General features: G+C 43.5%; 1 protein-coding gene and 1 long non-coding RNA gene across 3 annotated transcripts in view; one reads left to right on the top strand and one right to left on the bottom strand.

The window, feature by feature from the left end:
• The window catches only part of NELFA (negative elongation factor complex member A), a 42,558-nt gene extending 37,582 nt beyond the window's left edge, over positions 1–4,976 (bottom strand). Inside the window, exons 1-2 of one of the 2 annotated variants that reach the window (XM_069071091.1) lie at positions 4,861–4,976; positions 2,720–2,929 (exon numbers count right to left, since the gene is read on the bottom strand). In XM_069071091.1, the coding sequence (XP_068927192.1) occupies positions 2,720–2,929 (210 nt within the window). In that variant the 5' untranslated portion in view covers positions 4,861–4,976. Of the gene's footprint in view, positions 1–2,719; positions 3,135–4,860 lie in introns of those variants that run through there. The other variant, XM_069071081.1, reaches the window with a different exon arrangement.
• On the top strand, positions 609–14,755 carry LOC138148443 (uncharacterized). The gene is made up of 5 exons (XR_011165067.1): positions 609–919; positions 1,032–1,753; positions 11,004–11,083; positions 12,516–12,670; positions 14,381–14,755. It is a non-coding gene; the product is annotated as an uncharacterized lncRNA (long non-coding RNA).
• The last annotated feature ends 3,606 nt before the right edge of the window (positions 14,756–18,361 follow it).

Below are 18,361 nucleotides of genomic sequence, written 5' to 3'. Positions count from 1 at the left end.
AAATCATAGAAAAAGGTTAAGTCATTTGTCCAAGCTTATACCAGCAAAGCCATGTAGTGTCCAAGGTGGCCTAAGAACCCAAATATTCCTAATAACTTCCAAGTCCACACTTTATGTGTGCCACATCTTCATTGTATCAAAACTGAACTAAAAAGATAAACACCTCCCCCTCCACCCACAATCCTAAGGTAGTAATAAAAACAAGATTCCACCCACAATCTAGTCGACTTGAAAGCTAATTCTCTTATAAGCATTTCTAAAATCACCCAGGTGATGAGGTATGGGCTCTGGGAGCCCCCTTGAGCTCTACTTGAATCTTTGGGGTATAGGCTCTGGGAACACCCCCCCCCCTTGAACTCTGACTGAATCATCCTATTTGATGAGGCATTTGCATGAGGCCATAAACTAAGGTTTGTGGCTGGGTCCAAACCTCTGTTACTAGATTTCCCACCCTTGACCCTTGAGCCTATCAAAATATCAATCCACCCTTGAACTGGCTTAGCCCACCATTGTCTGCAGTCTCCAGGCAGCCTCCAGCAACTTTCCACCCTTAATCACTCTTTGACCCTCCCCAAACTCCTCCTCCAGACCACCCCTAGATTCCTCCCACTTACTCTGTGTCCAATAGAAGCGAACTTTTAATATTTAAAACTTCACTTTTCTTTGGCTGAGAAGACTTGAGTCAAATTCATTCAGCAGGACCCGGCGTGTTGGTATTTTGCCGTCTCTAGAGCAACCCTAACCCTCCTTATGGGTAGCTTCTGTACAGGGAGCCCTATCTTTGGCCTTACTGCAGTCCTGTCAGATGTAGCAGCTGGCCCTGGGAATGCCAAGTTCTGAACTACTTCAAGTTGCTCTACTCCTACTTATTAAACACCAAAATCCAACACTGTGCCTCAGGAAAATACAGTGCACACAGGTGTATTTAATCAAGTCTGTTGAACTGAATAATCCCAATAGATGTAATTTCTCGGGTAAAAACCTGGCATTTTCAATACTAAATTTTTTCTATATTTTTTTTCCTCTATTAGGACAGCCAACAATGGTTATTTTCTTCTTCCAAAACTTCTTTAAAGACAGCGCTCCTGAACCTCCAACTGCTCTGCTTCCAGGCTTTTCTACCACACAAGAATCAGCTGCCCCCATGTCCTTTCTGTTTCAGTCATTAAAACCTCTAACTTCTGAACAACAAACCGGCAGGAACAACGAAGGTATGCTTCAATCCATGAAAGAACTTGACAAACAATTCTCAAGTGACACATGGGAAAGTTTTGATTAGAAAACAAGAGAAACAAAGTTTTAAAGTCACACCAGGTTCCCAGTAGTTTGCAACTACTACTAAACTGTTGCCAGATATATGATGGAAAAGGGGGTAGGGAGGAGAAGCAGACAGAAGGGGATCGACTGCAGGTTTGGAAAGTAAACCAGTGACTTCAGGAGGTACAGGAGTGCCCAGAAAATAGAGAGGTAGGCATAGAGTGAATAGGAAAGGATTTAACAGGAGCTCAAATTAGAGATACTGAGAACAGCTCACTGTGATTGGCCAAAGGAAGTCGTCTAAGAGGAAGAGAAAAGGTTACATAGAGATTCATTGGGCCACTGTTCTATACCTTCATTTAGTGTGTAATGGTTGTCTAGTGTAAAATGGATAAGGTGGGGATATGCTACATATGCAAAGGGACTGTGCACAAATCTAAGTGGCGGATTACAAAGGGGGATGAGGAGAAGGTGCAGCGTGCATAAATCAGAAAAGGTAACAAACAATGGGTGCTGGAGGAAAAGTGTGCGCCAGAACGGGAGTATGTGAAAAAATACAAGCGGTAGGAGAGGGTGGGAGGGGAAGAGGAGTGTTTGGGGTATGGAGAAAAAGGCCAGGGGATTAAAGAATTGAGAAAAGAGTCTCGCGATCTTAGTTACCTTACCCCAGGATAAAGTCAAGTAAGTGCCAGCCCACTACTCCACCGTGAGCGCTCCCACGCCGAGATTACTTTGTTTTTATTTGTAGGTGCTTTAAGTTTCCTTCCCTGGGTACGCGTCATCTCCCCACCCCTCCCCGCTCCACCTCAAGGACCGGGACAGCTTCCATTATTTTTGTGCGGTGCACAAAGTAGACACTTATCGGGCTGAACGAACTGAGGATTCACCTCAGTAAGCATTTTGAAAACACTCAAGTGCCAGGCACATAACTCCCATACTCGGCGCTTAATAAATGCCGGCTGATTCATTCACTGGTCCAGCAAGAAGGGCTGGAGTCGGCCAGCATTTAGTAAGCTCTTCCTATCCGCCAGGCACTGCGCTAAAACGCTGGGGAAACAAAGAAAGATACAGACAGTCCCGGCCTTTCAGAAGCTCGCAGTCCAAGGAATCAAATAACCCGAATTCGAATTCTGCGACCAGAGGCCCTAGCTGTGTGACCTGGGGCGACTCACTTCTTTCACTCTGAGCCTCAGTTTCCCCATCTGTAAAATGATGGAGACTTGGCAAACTCAGGATCCCGAGCGCAGGTGTTGGGCATTCAGGGAGTGCAGGGGGGAGGAGAAAAGTGCTGCCCCAGCGGGGGGTGGGGGGGGAAGCAGCTGAGGTGGGGGAGGGGCGGCGAAATGGGAGAAGGGGGGCCACCCCCCCTCACCCCCGCCATGGCCCGGAGAGTCCAGTCCTGCCCTGCTCCTCAGGCCCTGGCTCCAGGACACCCGCCCCCGGCCCCGGCCGCTGCCCTGACCTCATCCACGGCGCGTCGGGGGAGATGCAGGGTCCCCAGCAGCAGCTTCAGCTTCACGGCAGACGAGAGGTTGTGGAAGCAGAGGCGGATGTTGTCGATGACCGTGGCCGTGAGCAGCGACGCGATGCTCGGCGGCGCCCACAGTTCGTCCGTCGCCCCCAACTTGTTGTGCAGCCACAGGCCGGTGTCGCTCTCCCGCATGGACGCCATCTTGGGGGAGAAAAGAGGGGGGAAGCGCTCAGCCGGCATCTTATGGAGACACCTACACGCCCGGAGCGAGGACCCCGCAACATGGCGGCGCCCGCCCGAAGGCAGGCGGGCAGATCGAGGGCGAGGCCGGAGTGACGTCACGGCTCATGGCCGCACCTGCGTCCTATTGGGTCGGGACTCTAGAGGACCGCGGCCGCGGATGGGAGGGAAAGGCGTTGGGCGAGACACCCGTTCCGTAACCGGACATGGCAGCGCCCGCCATCTTCTTTGGAGGGAGCTTCGTCCGTAACGGAAGATGGCGGCTCCCGTGTTCCCATTGGGCGTCCCTGGGAAGAGGACGGTTTGCCTGCGCCGTCCGTAGGGAATTGGTGGGGGTCTAGGGGAGGGGGCTGAGCAGCCACGAGGCCTAAAGAGAGGAGCAGCCAAGGGAGGCCCCCAGAGCGCGCGGGGCCGGCCGGGGCTGCGCTGCCTGCAGTTGGTCTAGTAACGGTTCTGGAGGCCGTGCAGCCCCTGGTGGTTAACGGATCTCGGCCCCCAGGCCCATCCACGCATGCACTCAAGCTGATGTGGCTCCCAGTGTAGACACAGGCACGTGTGGAGTGGAACCAGAGCTTAGATTTCAGTGGCGTTGGGAACTCCCAATGAGGAAACCTCTACCAGTGTAGATCGCACTGCAGCGACTCAGCCACTTACTATCCCAGAGGGTGACCTAGAAAGGAGTACTGAGGGTCACACAAGCCGAAGGTGGCGGGAGGGGGAGGAACTTGAACCCTGGGCTGTTCAGGTCTCTCCTATTCCACATTGCATCTCATACACAAACACAAATCGTGCATGCGTATGTGTACGTGTGTGCACGCGCAGTAACGTAATAAAAATAGCTAGCATTTATAAAGTTCTTTGAGGTTTGCAAAGTGCTTTATAAATATTGTCAGATTTGATCCCCTTGACAACCCTGGGGAGGTAAATGCTTTAATTATTCCCATTTTACTGATAGGGAAACTGAGGCCAAGGCTAAGTGGCCCGGGGACACAGGTAAGTGCCTGAGCTGGGATGCAAACTCAGCTCATTCCCTAGGACCAGTAGGCTCTCCACTGGATCAACTAGCTGCTTATGTTTAATATATACTATATCTATATACACACACAAATATATATATATATATGTGTCTATATGTTATATAAGTACATATACAATGTGTACAGGCACTGATACATTATATAAACAGTGAAATATACACAAATATGAGAGATAAGCATTCACACATGGCACCTGATATAAAGAGTGAAATGTACAAAAATAGATTGTACACTCATACAAGAGATGTCCAACTACACATGATACTACATGATATAAGCAGGGAAATATACACATGAATACACCCAGATAAATCCATTACAGCAGCAAACAATAGACAGAGAACTGTGCATATGTTTGTGCTCACTCATTCATGCACCGAACATATTCAGAAGTAAAGGGTAAGAACATCCCACAGAGGAAGCATCTGCAACTTCAACCCCACCCCCACTGGCTGTTGGAAAGGTACCAGGCCAGCCAAAATGGTTCTCTCTTCAACCCAGCCCCCTTTCTTCCTACTCTTTTACTCCCCCTAATTCTCTTTCCCTCCCTGCCATCATTCGTGGCTTCCCCTCCCTATTTTTCTTTATTAGTTCACCCCCTCTTCCACTTCCCCTTATCTCAAGTCCTTTCTCTTATCTAAGTTTCCCCACATTCCCCCAGCCTGGGATGGGGAACTTACAGCCTTGAGGTCTTCAAGTTCGGCCCTTTGACTGAATCCAAACTTCACAGGACAAATCCTCTTAATAAAAGGATTTGTTGTGTAAATCTTGGACTCGGTCAAAAGGCTGCACCTGAGGACCTAGAAGGCCACATGACTCTCCTTCCTTCCCTCCCTCCTCCTTCAGTTTGCCTACCGTACTCTCTGTTCCTCTCTTACTCCTTTGTAGCAACCCTTCATAAGCACCACTTTTTTCTTGGGCATCACCTGACTTCCTGAGCCCTCTTTCTGCGCTTGCTCCCTTTGGTTCTACTATTTACTTGTTAGTCTGCTTCCAAATCCCTTATGCTTCTCCTCCATGTCCTCTCTACTACCTCCCCATCTACCCAACTCCACCCTTTAAAAAAAATGACAAAAATTACTCCCAGAGCCAGTCATGAATGTGATGAAATCTGGGTGCAAGGGTGTGTTTCACATAAACAGGAGACTTCCCAGGAGCCTGCCTTCTCTTCCCAGAGGCAGCTCTTAGTGGAAATGGCCCTTTGCCCTTCTCCGTTCTTTCAGATATCCCCCAGAAAAGAGGCTGATTTTATTTTGATCTTCATTGGCTGGGAGGTCTACTAAGCCATTGGTCATGTCTACTAGAGGCTAGCCATTGGACATGTCACACATTTTTCTCTTCTCTTGATACCGTAGGATTTAAAGCTGGAAGGGACTTTAGAGATATCTGGACCAAACCTCTTCCTTACACAGAGTAGAAAACATCTCCAGAGAGGGGAAATCATTTGCCCAGACTCACATAGGTAATTCCAAACTCAGTACTTTTAGCTCTCTGCCACCATGCTTCTCCATTTTAATTCCGTGGATTTAACATTTGTAAGTCTTTGTGCAAAGTAAAAGTGCCTCGTGGCAGAAAGAATCCTGAAACTGGAGTCAGAAGTTACTAGGATTTGGAGACCCAGCTCTGACAATGATTTCATCGCTTTGAGCTATGAAATGGTGAAAGTCACTTCACCATTACAAGTCTCTGTAAAATGAGAATGATGCTACTGGCATTATCTATTGTATGGAGTTCCTATGAAGCAAGGTCCAGACCAGGAATAGATGGGGCAGGATTTTTTGCCAGGTGGAGCTGGGTGGGGCAGATATGTTGATGGTATTCCAATGGGAGGGCACATCCTAAGGAAAGACAGGGTGAAGATACAGCTGAGAGGCCCAGATTTGCACTGCGTCACACAACACATAAGCAGCAAAGTGAGGGGATCAAGTCCTTCACTTCCTTAAGTCTCAGTGGTATCAAGCTCGAACAGAAATAAGGATCCCCAAATCTTACATAAGTATCTTTGTAAGCTGACTTATAAAACCACAAATTAACATTATATATGTTGCATTTTGATTTTGTTAACTATTTTAATCTGATTTCATTGACTGTGCTTTTGACACCTCTGGTATAGACAATCAAAAAAGGAATAAATCCACCCCGAAGATGTAGATTTTTATTTTGGTTTTTCGTTTTTTGCAGATTTCAGAGATGTAAATGTTCAGATTCAGAATTTAACGGTGTGCTCTCATCAGCCAGTTCAAGCTGGTTCTAACACATTCCTGGATATAACTCATACAAACAAAAGCTCTTTGAGATCCTCAATATTTTATGTTTTAGTTAATTTATTTATTTTTGGTTTTCAACATTAACTTCTCATTATTTTTTTTCAAGGCAATCAGGGTTAAGTGACTTGCCCAGGGTCACACAGCTAGTACTTGTCAAGTATCAAGAGGCCAGATTTGAAGTCAGGTCCTCCTGACTCCAAGGCTTGTGCTCTATCCATTGTACCACCCAGCAGTCCCTGTCCTTAATAATTTAAAAAAATATATGGGTACGAAGACCAAAAAGTCTGAAAACTGCTGGACTAAAACACAGAAATCCAAGTCCTTGTTCCCTCATTCAAGGAACCTCAGCACACCTTGCTCTACCTAGAGGACAAAAGTTTCTTTGTGTAGGACCAGGATACCCCACCACTCATAGGGTAAATCTCAAGAGAAACCTATGGTCAGGTTCAAGATACTTTATGGGTCCTCATCCACTCAAAACCAGAGCTTTCAAGTCTCCACTGATTATGTTTACTTCTAGCAATCAGAAGGCAGAGGGGATAATTATGCAAAATGCAAAGGCAGTTAATGAAATAGGAGCATAAGAAAATAATAAAAACATTTCCCCTATACTCTAGGGCAGGGGCTAAGGAACCTTCGGCCTCGAGGCCACAGATGGCCTTCTAGGTCCTCAAGTGCAGTCCTTTGACTGAATCCAACTTCACAATTCTGTGAGCTTCACAGTTGTGAAGGCCATATGTATCCTCAAGGCCACCGGCTCCCCATCCCTGCTCTAGGGTAAACACACCCTATTTTTAAAAAATATTTACACATAGATTTTACAAGAACAAACACTCCATGGGTGGGAAGAGTGGAAACACATGTGGAGAGGCACACACATAGGGGACACGTGGTAAGAGCACGCATGAACAGGACACACAAAGAGAGCATGTACTAAGTAAGGGTATATTTGTAGATGAGAAATTTATGGCTCTGTCTTATGGTGATGCCATTGGGGTGCTGAGTTGTCTCTGCCAGGTGCTACTCCACTGGACACATAATCCTTGTTAGACACTGCTGTCCTTTGCCTTTCCCCTTCCAGCTTCTAACTTTAGCTGAAGTCCTTGGCTAGATAGGGATGCTTATGGCATGGGAAAAGTGGCCTTTGCCATGCTCTTTTTAAAATTTTTAAAAAATTAATTTGTTTACTTTTAGTTTACAGGATTCAATTCCACAATTCCTTGAGTTTCACATTTTGTCCCCCTTCCTCCCCTCCCCGCCATGTCGGCATACAGTCAAGTATAGGATCTGTAAATACTTTCACATTATACAATAGTCAGGTTATAAAGACAGATTGTATCAGATGGAATGAAAAATGGTAAAGAGGACATAAAACTAAACAAGAAAAGGAAAAAGATCTGGTATTTTGCTTCCATCTGGATATAAACTCAATTCTTTCTAGTTCTTTCTCTGGATGCACACATTGCTCTCCATCATGAGTCTTTTGGGATTGACTTATATCACTGCATTGCTGAGAAGAGTCCAGTCTATCCAAGTTGGTCATCACACATACGCTGTGTCTGTAATTGTGTACAAGTTTCTCCTGGTTCTACTCTTCTCACTCAGCATCAGTTTGTATAAGCATCTGCCCAGTTTCTGCCATACTATATTCCAGTTTTCCCAGCAGTTTTTGTAAAATAGTGAGTTCTTATCCCAAAAACCAGGGTCTTGGGGTTTATCAAATAATAGATTACTGTAGTCATTGACTTCTGAATCTCGTGTGCCTAATCTATTCCATTGATCCACTCCTCTATTCCTCAGCCAGTACCAAGTAGTTTTGATGACTGCTGCTTTATAGTACAGATTTAAATCTGGTATAGCTAGGCCACCTTCCCTAGCATTTCTTTTCATTAATTCCCTTGATATTCTGGACCTTTTATTCTTCCAAATGAATTTTGTTACTACTTTTTCTAGCTCTATAAAGTAGTTTTTTTGTAAATTAATTGGTATGGCACTAAATATATAATTTAATTTGGGTAAAATTGTCATTTTTATTATATTAGCTTGACCCAGGCAGGAGCAATTGATATTTTTCCAATGAGTTAGATCTGACTTTATTTGTGTGAAAAGTATTTTGTAGTTGTGGTCATATAGGTCCTGGGTTTGTTTTGGCAGGTAGATTTGCCATGCTCTTTTAACCCAAACCCTTAAGTTGTTTTTATGGCTCTTTTAGAAAAGCAGCTGCCTTTGCCTCAAATATAGGACCAATTGAAATCTCTCTTTAAGGCCAAAAAACCCCCAAACCCACCTTTTTAGCTCTTTAAAAAATTTAGAATAATCGGTTTCTTTCTAGAATTTTGCCTAGAAGGGTTTCCATCTGTAGCATTCTTTGCCTCACATGTCAAGCTTGTTAGGACACAGCAAAATTAGGTAAAGGCCTGGATTTAGAGTAGGAGGATCCTTCCTGTTAGGTTTAGTCTTTTCCTTGAACTGGACTTCCTGGTCCAGGGGCTTGGACCTCTCTCAGAGAGCTCATTCTAGTTAATTATGAACATTCTCTCTCCTGATTTTAATTTCTGAAGGTAAACCTACACCTGGTAACCACCCTTCATGTAGGAGCTTCCCAGCCAATAACTGGCCAAGAGCTCTGAAGCACTAGGGTTTCCCTGCCTTTGTTTTAGATGAATAGGGGCAGGGAGTGGAAAGCACAGGGACAAAGCCAAATTTTGGGTGGGAAAGTCATTATCTCTCCTGTTAGTTTAGTTATATTCCATTCATGGCAGTTAATCCTGAAAAGGTTTTTGACCTCACCTTTAGGCTTTTTTTTTTCACCACCTTTCCCAGAGGACCCTCCTTTCACTCCCTTTGAATTCCTGGGTCTGGTGAAATGCATATCCCTTGCTCCCCATTGCCCATTCCAAACCATTTCTCTCCCACACCATCCCTTAATGTCCTCCACTCTTTCAAGGCCCAATTTGTATGCCTGTACTACATTCTCCTTATTCTTGTTGCTGCCATTGAAATATCTCCAGGTCATTCACCTAACTTTTTTTTTTTTTAAAGCAATTGGGGTTAAGTAACTTGCTCAAGGTTACACGGCCAGGTGTTTCTGGGTGGGTGCTAAGTGTCTGAGCCTGGATTCGATCCCCAGGTCATCCCAACACTGGGGCCGGTGCTCTTACTCGCTGTGCTACCTGGCTGCCCCATTCACCTAACTTTTTAAATGACAGCTATGTCTACTTCACCATCTCCCTCTCCTCCCCACCTCCTGCATTTGCCATCATCTTCAGACATATCAGCTTTCATGTTGCCCATTCCTATAGCTACCTAAGCCCAGGATTCTTCTCTTCTCTCCCTCTTCAGCCACACACAGTTATAGACACATCAGACCTTAAGTGTCTCCTGGAATCAACTGAGTATAACCTCTCTCTGCACTCTCCCCAAGAGATAGGATGGGCTAAGCTACCTTCACAAAATAATTCTAAAAATTAAAACTTTTTTCATACTTGCCTAATTCTTTGGCTAACAAATTCCTACCTTCTGCTCCTAAAACCCTTTGTGATTCAGAAGGTTTAGCCAAGCTAAAAAAAAAAAATAAAAGTCTCTTACCTACCTACCTGTCATTGAATCCTCATCCCTACCCAGCACAGCTCAACTCTTCTCTACTATGGCTCTCTACTTTCTCCTTCCACTACAGTTTTTGGAATTCTCGTTTTATTGCTAACAAATTCCCTTTTATCACAGACTTCTAACATTCCTTCCATCTTGAGAAAGAGTTTGGTATAGAGAGAGGATAAAATTCTGGACTGAGAGTTTAGAGGACCTGGATTCAATTCCAACCTCAGATACTTAATCCTGGGCAAGTCACTTGACTGTTCAGTGCCTTGGTTTCCTCATATGTAAAATGGCAATAATGATATTTGAACTACCAACCTCATACGTGGTTGTGAGAAATGGTCCTGGTGTTTGATGCTGCCCCCTGTAGACCTGCATATCATGCTGCTTCCTTCTTCAATGATTTAAGCACTTGGTTCACCTGCCTTCTGCTCCTCTCCAATCCCTAATGTAACTGATTTTAGATAATCTAGTAGTTCCCACTCTAGCTAAGATGGGGCCTTGAGCTGATTGAGGTATGAGTCTGTCATAGAACCCAGTTATCAGTGACATTTCCAGAGTGAATAGAATTATGTCACAATCACCTACCTACTCACTGATGAGCTCTTGGATAGCCCAGATCACACCTTACTAAACTTACTAAACTCCCCCAGAGTTGAGCATACTACTCTGCACATAGTAGGAAATTTAAAAGTTTGTTGAGACTGAAGAGGGTGAGGTAAAAGCTATTTCTTACCTTCCCAAGATTATAATTTCAGGAAGTTCCCCCAGGTCTTAGGGAGCAGCCATGAAAGGCAGGGAGCCAGCCATGTTCCTGAGGGCCCCCCCTGAATCAAACATTCCTGGAGACTCTAGGAATTTGGATAACTTGAGACCTTAGCGCAGCTGTTTTATTAAATCACTGCTAATGGGAAGAAGACAGGAAAGGGACTGTATACAATGGAGCTCATCCTGGCAGCCTCAGAAATAGTTATGGGATACATAAGTGTTAAGAACTTGTGCTGTGACATCAAATTCCAAGGGCAGCCCAGGCATCTCCAAATGTCCAAAGTTATTTATGATCCCAAGGAAGAATAAAACTTGGCAAATCTTGGTTTTCTTTTTAACATTTCCTCGTTTCTTTTTTTTCTTTTCCAGGTGTTGACAGGATTTTGTTGAGCCAGTCTCTAAACTGAGAATGAGGAACATTGGGCCAGAGACAAATTGTCAGTAATCAGGTAGCCATTTCATTAATTAGTTTCATTATGAGGAACAGATTTGCAAATTGGGAATTCTCCTGATCAGAATTCCACCCTGCTGAAGGGACACAGAGATTACAAACATAAATCACAAGTGGGAAGAGAGAAAGAAAGGTGAATTACAAACAATGTTTTCCTGGGGTTAGACAATACAACAATCCTGGCATCCTGTGGGAGCACTGTTGCTTGAGTCCCTGGGGGTTATTACTTGGTGAGTCAGGGGACCAGAGTTCTGTGACAGGAACAGGTTCTACAGTCTTTGATTCACTTCCCTTCAGGTATGCAGGCAGAAGGATGCCAGGGATTGTGAGCTTTGTCAAAGTTTTGATTGATCAGTTCAAGCTTCATTGTGAGCTCTCTCACAAGAGGCAATTCTGAAAAATCTAATCTATTAGTATTTTCATTACACACATCATATAGAATATTATAAAAAATCACAATCCCCTTCACACAGGACTTATATGATGTGAAGCTCAGCAAGGTGAAAATTAGAAGCCTTTCAGGGGTGGGGAAACTTTCAGCCTTGAGGCCACCTGTGGCCCTCTAGGTCCTCCAGTGCAGCCCTTTGACTGAATCCAAACTTCCCAGTGGTCTAAGATGGTCTAAGACGCCTGCTAACATCTAAGAAAAGGTGCTAACCTTCATGGAGAGAGGGGTTTTCCTTATCTGGAAGCTCCCTATACCAATGAAATTGTAGGACTTGTCCCTATATCCTAAGTCTCTTGAGTTAAGAAAGATGAATTTTGAGGGTCATCAGAACTAGTTAGTTCATAGTTCAAGCTAAATGGGAATCAAATACAAAGACCCATGTCTGGGGACGCCATGATGGTTTGGAGACGAGAACCAGGGTCACAGCTTCAGCTCTGTTACTTAGTGACTGTGGGATCCTGCACTGGGCCTAATCTTGCCCATCTGCAAAATCATGAAAATTATACCTCAGAGAGCTATTGTGAGAAAAAAAACTACATTATAAAGTATAAAGTTTTAATAGCAATAAGCTACACTGTTATTAGCCTACAGAGAAAAAAAGAAGTAAAAGAATAGCTTACCTTCCCATATTCAGAGGAATAACAAGATGTCAAAGTGTAAAGGAACCTTAGTCCCATTCCCTCGTTTTACAAATGAGGCACTTTAGGCCCAGAGAGGGAATGTGACATGGCCAAAGGGATACAGCTATGACGTGGCAAAGCCAGGCCTCGAATCCAGATCTCCTGACTCTCAGCCCAGCTCCTTTTTTTGTCATCATACTACATGCTGGTTTCCATCTGTTTTTTTTTTTTTTGCCAATGACCTGCATCCACGCACCAGCCCTGGGTGGCTTGCTGGACACTCATAATTTCATTGCAGCTCTGCCAGGAACAGATGCTGTGTTTGCTTTCCCCTTTACTAACTACGTCCTCTCTTCCCTCAGGTAGTAGCTAGCTGTCAGAGCCGATTTCCTGACTGGCACAATCGATGGGGAACAGCCACTTTTCTGGCAGCGGGTACTTGTCTTGGTGGCTTCCGCTTCGGAGTTCATTGTGCATGAAAGACACAGCTGGTCTAATGCCTAGAATGTCCAAGTAGGTAAGTGTTTGGCTATGGGAGGTGGAGAAGGGAGGAGGGGTGTGTGTGTGTGTGTGTGTGTGAGAGAGAGACAGACAGACAGACAGAGAGAGAGACAGAGAGAGAGAGAAGGATAATATATCTATCACAGAATATCAAAGTTGGAAGGGCCTTTAAAACATTCGATTATATGATTTAGAGCAGAAAAGTACCCTAAAAATAATCTAAATGACTCTAGATCAGAGGTGTGCTGTCTAATGTTTAACAACCAGCTCTCCAAAAATGTGCTTATGCCATACTTTAAAATTTAATTTGCATTATTAACATTTTCTCCATCACTGTCTTATGTTAAAAAAATAATTAAAATAAGAAATCAAGTCCTGATTTATAGCATTTTCTGATTTCTGAAGTATAAATGTTCAGACTGAAAATTTAACAAATCATCTGTCAGGAACCAGATTAAACTGGTTCATAATGACAAGATAAAAATTCTGTACAAGTAGACATCTCCCTAGAGGGAGGCCTCAAGTGTTGGACCCAAGGAGTCTGTTCTTTGTTTTTTTTTTCTTTTTTGCTTTGTGGAGAGTAATTGGGGTTAAGTGACTTGCCCAGGGTCACATGGCTAGTTTTTTTTTTTGTGTGTGTTAAGTATCTGAGGCTGGACTTGAACCCAGGGCTCCTCCTGACTCCAGGGCTGGTGCTCTATTCACTGTACCACCTAGCCACCCCCTCATTGTCTTTTTCTAATCAACATTATTTTATAAATGACTTGGACAAAGGTAAAGATGTTTATCTGGAAGGCACAGTTAACAAGTTGAATGAGAGCATTTGAATACAACAATGTCTGAACAGGATGGAATTTAATGGGGATAAATGTGAATTCCTATACTTCAAGTAAAAAAAGAATCAAAGACACAAACATAAAATGAGGGAGAGACATGGGAAGAGAAGAGTCTGGTTTAGAGAAAGACCTGGGACTTTTTTTTTTAAGTAATTGGGGTTAAGTAACTTGCTCAAGTTTACACAGCCAGTTATTTCTGGGTGTGGTGCTAAGTATCAGAGCCCAGATTCGATCCCAGGCCATCCCAACTCTGGGGCCGGTGCTCTTACTCGCTGTGCTACCTGGCCACCCCAAGACCTGGGACTTTTAATGGACTCAGTATGAATCAACAGTGTGTGTGTGTGTGTGTGTGTGTGTGTGCCATGCTATACAGAGTAGTTGAATGAGTTAGCAGATATTTAACTGGGGAAGAGAAAACTAAGTAGGTAGAGAATAGCTATCATTCAGCATATATAGGACTGAAATAAATTTATTTATTTATATATCTATCCATTCATTCATTCATTTATTTATTTTGGCAGGGCAGTTGGGGTTAAGTGACTTGCCCAAGGTCACACAGCTAGTAAGTGTGTCAAGTGTGTGTGGTCAGATTTGAACTCAGATCCTCCTTATTCCAGGGTTGGTACTCTATTCACTGCAGCACCTAGCTGCCCCAGGACTGAAATGAAGAAGAGGGATTAGACATGTTTTCCTTGAGCACAAAGGATGGAACTAAAACTAAATGTGGGGACACAACAGTGGGGAAGATTTTTGTTTTGTATAGGGAAGAATGGACAAGGTTGACTCGAATAACTATACTTTGCAAACCCAGAGCTGGTACATGTGATCTGACAAAGCATATTTCTTTGGTATGGTCATAAGAAAAATATACTTTCTTTTCTTGAAATCAGTACCATCTGGGAAGGAATAAGAACTGTGCTTGCTATAGGGGTACCTCAGGAAGCAATGGTTTCTAATTCATTGGGAATCTTCCTTCAATGAGGACAGGTGGACCACTTGTATAGGAAGGTACAAAAGAGATTCCTGCTCAAAGATGAAGGAAGAAGAGTGATGCAGTGGAAAGAATATTGAATATGAAGTCAGGAGACCTGGGTTCAAACCATGATGACTTCTATAACCTTGAATGAGTCACTTAACTTCTCTGGGCTTCAGACAAATAAAGGAGTTGTAAAATAAAAAAATAAAGAAGTTGAATAAACGAATCTCTAAGATTCCTTCTGACACTAGATCCCATAATCCTATGATCTATGATCTGGATCCTCTGACCTCAAATCTAACACTGTCTATTATTTTCTTCCATTGCTGAGATTTTATGATTTGGCTATATTTATCTTTTTCTAAGATCAATATCATGTTAGTATGAATCTTGTTATGGCATTACATCATGATTAGGGCTCATCTAATTGTGGAATTTTGTGCAAAATTTTGTCTCTGTTTCCTTCAATTTGTACAAGTGGGATGACCCTATGGATACTCTTTTGGATTAATGCTCAATTGCTCTCTGTTTGAGAAAGAGGAGGAAAAAGAAGAGAACAGATAATGTGATAAATGATTCAACAGCAAGTGAAAACGGCAAAGTGCTGTATATAACTCAGAGTGAATAGAGCAGCAGGAATTCTACAGTCATGGCCGCCATGTCAAGCATGGGCTTGGGCTGCTAGTGAGGTGATACTGTAAGCAGCCGCTAGGGGACAGCAGAGAGCCAGGAGCAAGTGATCAACTCGTCAGATTCGAGGTTGCCTAAACCAGGAAAAGGGATCAGGTATGGTCCCTACGATCAAACCTTCTGTTGCCATTGCCCCCCTGCCACCCAAGCCTCTAGGCGTCCTGGTGCAGAAGGAGCACTTGATTATTCAGAGGACCTGCATTTGAATTCCATTTTCACTACTTGTCTGTCCTTGTGATCTTGGGAGGTCACTTAACTTTTCTGAGACTCAGTTTCCTTTTCTGTAAAAGGAAGATAATGAGACTTACATTATCTGTCTCATAAGGTTGTTCTGGTTGAACTTGAAATGTCACATAAACGTAAACTACTCACTAGGCTTCTACTTTTCCCCCTCTAAAATAAGGGAATTGGGTTATGATCCCTAAGGTTCTACAGGCTCTAAATCTTTATGATTTGCACTACCCAAGGGAAGTGTAACTGATTTAGGGAACAGGGAGTAGAGCGGTCTGGCTGGGAAATAAGACTGAAGAAGTAGACCAAAGTATCATTGTTAGGGGCCCAGAGTGCCAGAATAAGGATTTTGGATATAACAGGAGGCAATGAAAGTGAAAAATGAAATGGTAGAGTGAGAATACTTTTAGTAACTCTCAGTTCAGATGCAGCAAGATAGAGGATTAGACCCTCTCTCTGATCCTCATAACCTTCCAAATTTCTCCCAAATAGGAATTATGCACGAAGGATAAAGCAATTTTTTTTTCCTTTTTGGAGGGGGGAAGGTAGGGCACTTGGGGTTAAGTGACTTACCCAAGGTCACACAGCTAGTAAGTTTAAGAGACTGAGGTTGGATTTGAATTCAGGTCCTCCTGATTCCAGGGACAGTGCTCTGTTCACTGCGCCACCTAGCCTGGCTACCCCAGGACAAAGCAATTTTAGCTTTCTCAGACACCAAGTACCTTCTCAAGGTAAACACCCAATGAACTAACGGCAGAAAAGGCAAATTCCTAGCCCCTGACACGCTCAGTACCAGCTCTCTCCCATCACCCACCACACTGCAGAAACTGATCTGTAGGCTTATGACAGAGCTCAACATAGCCCATCTCTCTCCCAGGGCCACAAAAAACCCCAACCAGCCAACAACAGGTCCCAAAAGGCCAAAGCTTGTTCTGGCTGGGACTACAACAGCCGCGTAGTATTCGGTGCTACAATAGCACTCGTGGAGAAAGCTAAGAACAGAGGAAACTTGTTAGTCCCTCCCATGTCTCCAACTGAGAGAAGAAATGCTCTCCTACAATGACACTGTTCATTCCAAGAGCTTGACTGTTTTTGGGGAGGAGAGCCAGGGAGGAGCTTTGTTATTGATTACAGGATTGTGGTTATGTTCTCTTAGTTTGGCTTTTTTCGCTGTATCTATTCATGTGTCTTCCAATGCTTCTCTGAATTCTTCAGTCATCATTTCCTACAGCACAATAATCTTCCCCTACATTCATGTTTCACTATCTGTTCAGACCTTCCCCAGGTGATAAGGACCCATTTTGGTTTATTTTTTTTGCCACCCCAAAGAGTAACACTATGAATATTTTGTTACATATGAGACTTTTATTCCCTCCAAGATTCAGTTTCTTCATCTGTCTAAGATTACTCTAATACTTGCCCTGTCTACCTAACAGGGTTGTTATGAGGATCAAATGAGAACCACTCTGGGCCTCAGTTTCCTCATCTGTAAAATGAAGGGATTGGACCTACTGATCTCCCTTCTAGCTCTGCATCTATGATCCTATGATATGAAATCACTTTCATCATTTGTACAAATATTGCACAAATATATATATATATACAATACATATACTACAACTATCTATACTTATATTCATATCTATATATCTATATAGTTTATATAAAGGTCCCTGGATTCGGATTCAAGGAATCTAGGTTTAAAATTCTGGCTCTCCCTCTATAAACTTGGGTAAGTTATTTAACTTCTCTGGGTCTCATTTTCCTAACCTATAAATGAAGGAATTGGACTAAAATGGTCTTTAAAGTTACTTCCAGATAGAAATCTTATCATCTTTTTGATGATGATAATGATGCCTGAAAAAGAAACTTCAACACCTTTAACCTAAATGAGTGGGTCTAAAAATGGAATTTTGGGCACTGTGACTGGAATTTCAGACCACAAGACAGAAATCTAGGGTTAGGGATCACCCTCTTATAGCATGATCCTGTCTACTATCCTTTCTGCTTCTCTGATCTAGGCCTTTGGTGGACACCAAGCCTATGACCCAGCAATGTTGTCTGTGAAGGTGAAAGTATGAGAACCTCATTGAGGTACAGAACCCAGAGTTAGAATCTAGCTCCACGCTCTGATCTGCAATCAAAGCCTGGAATCCTAGCATCTCAGAGTTGGAAGACCCCTCAAAGGGCCTCTAGTCTTTCTGAACAGGAATAATTCTTTTTTTTTTGAGGGTCATAAATTGGAACTTATTATTTAGGTTCAAAAATAGGTTCTGAAGGGGTGGGGGACACATTCAGAACAGAGAGTCTAGGGGAGGGAAAGGAGGGAGGAGACAGGGAGACGAACATTTCTCATCGGTGTCTGCTTTAGACAGGGTTGATGCTGATTTCTGAACCTTGGTCCAGGGCACATAATGAAACACCCAATAGGATGGAGTTTCAGGGGGTACAGATTTAGGAAAACATCGGGGAGGGGTGACCAAAGTTATACATCCAACCAGAGGTGGGGGCTGGGATTCCCCTTGGATCAGTAGCACTGCTTCCATTTAGGAATTGAAGCATAGTGCCAAGTTCCATCCCACTTATTTCAGCTCTTATGGAACATTCTTGTAGCAAAAGTCTTTGTGCTGAAGAATACTTTCATTGCCTTTCTAACTTTTTGTACTTTGTTTCTAGTTTCTTTGGATATGCATGCAGCTTCCCAACTTGTAGGCTGCCTGCCTGAGAGCTGGTACTTGCTCCTTGGTTAAAGTGATCTGATCCAGATAAAGCCCAAGTGCTACAAATTTCTGGTTTAAGTCCTTCAGGTTTCCACTTAGGTTTACTGCAATATCTTTCACTTCTAGACTCTTCTAGTCAGTTTGTTCATATTTTCCAGAAGTTTATAGTCTTCACTGGTGACTGTCACCTGTCAGGTATGTAACCATTTTGGAGAACATGTCCTGACCCAGGCCCATATGTTCACCTCTGAGGG

The sequence above is a fragment of the Petaurus breviceps genome, unplaced genomic scaffold (assembly GCF_028583685.1).
Source record: "Petaurus breviceps papuanus isolate PSGF00001 unplaced genomic scaffold, PetGlider_PUasm1.0 140, whole genome shotgun sequence".
NCBI lineage: Eukaryota > Metazoa > Chordata > Mammalia > Diprotodontia > Petauridae > Petaurus > Petaurus breviceps.
This window is presented reverse-complemented; position numbering and strand designations above follow the sequence as displayed.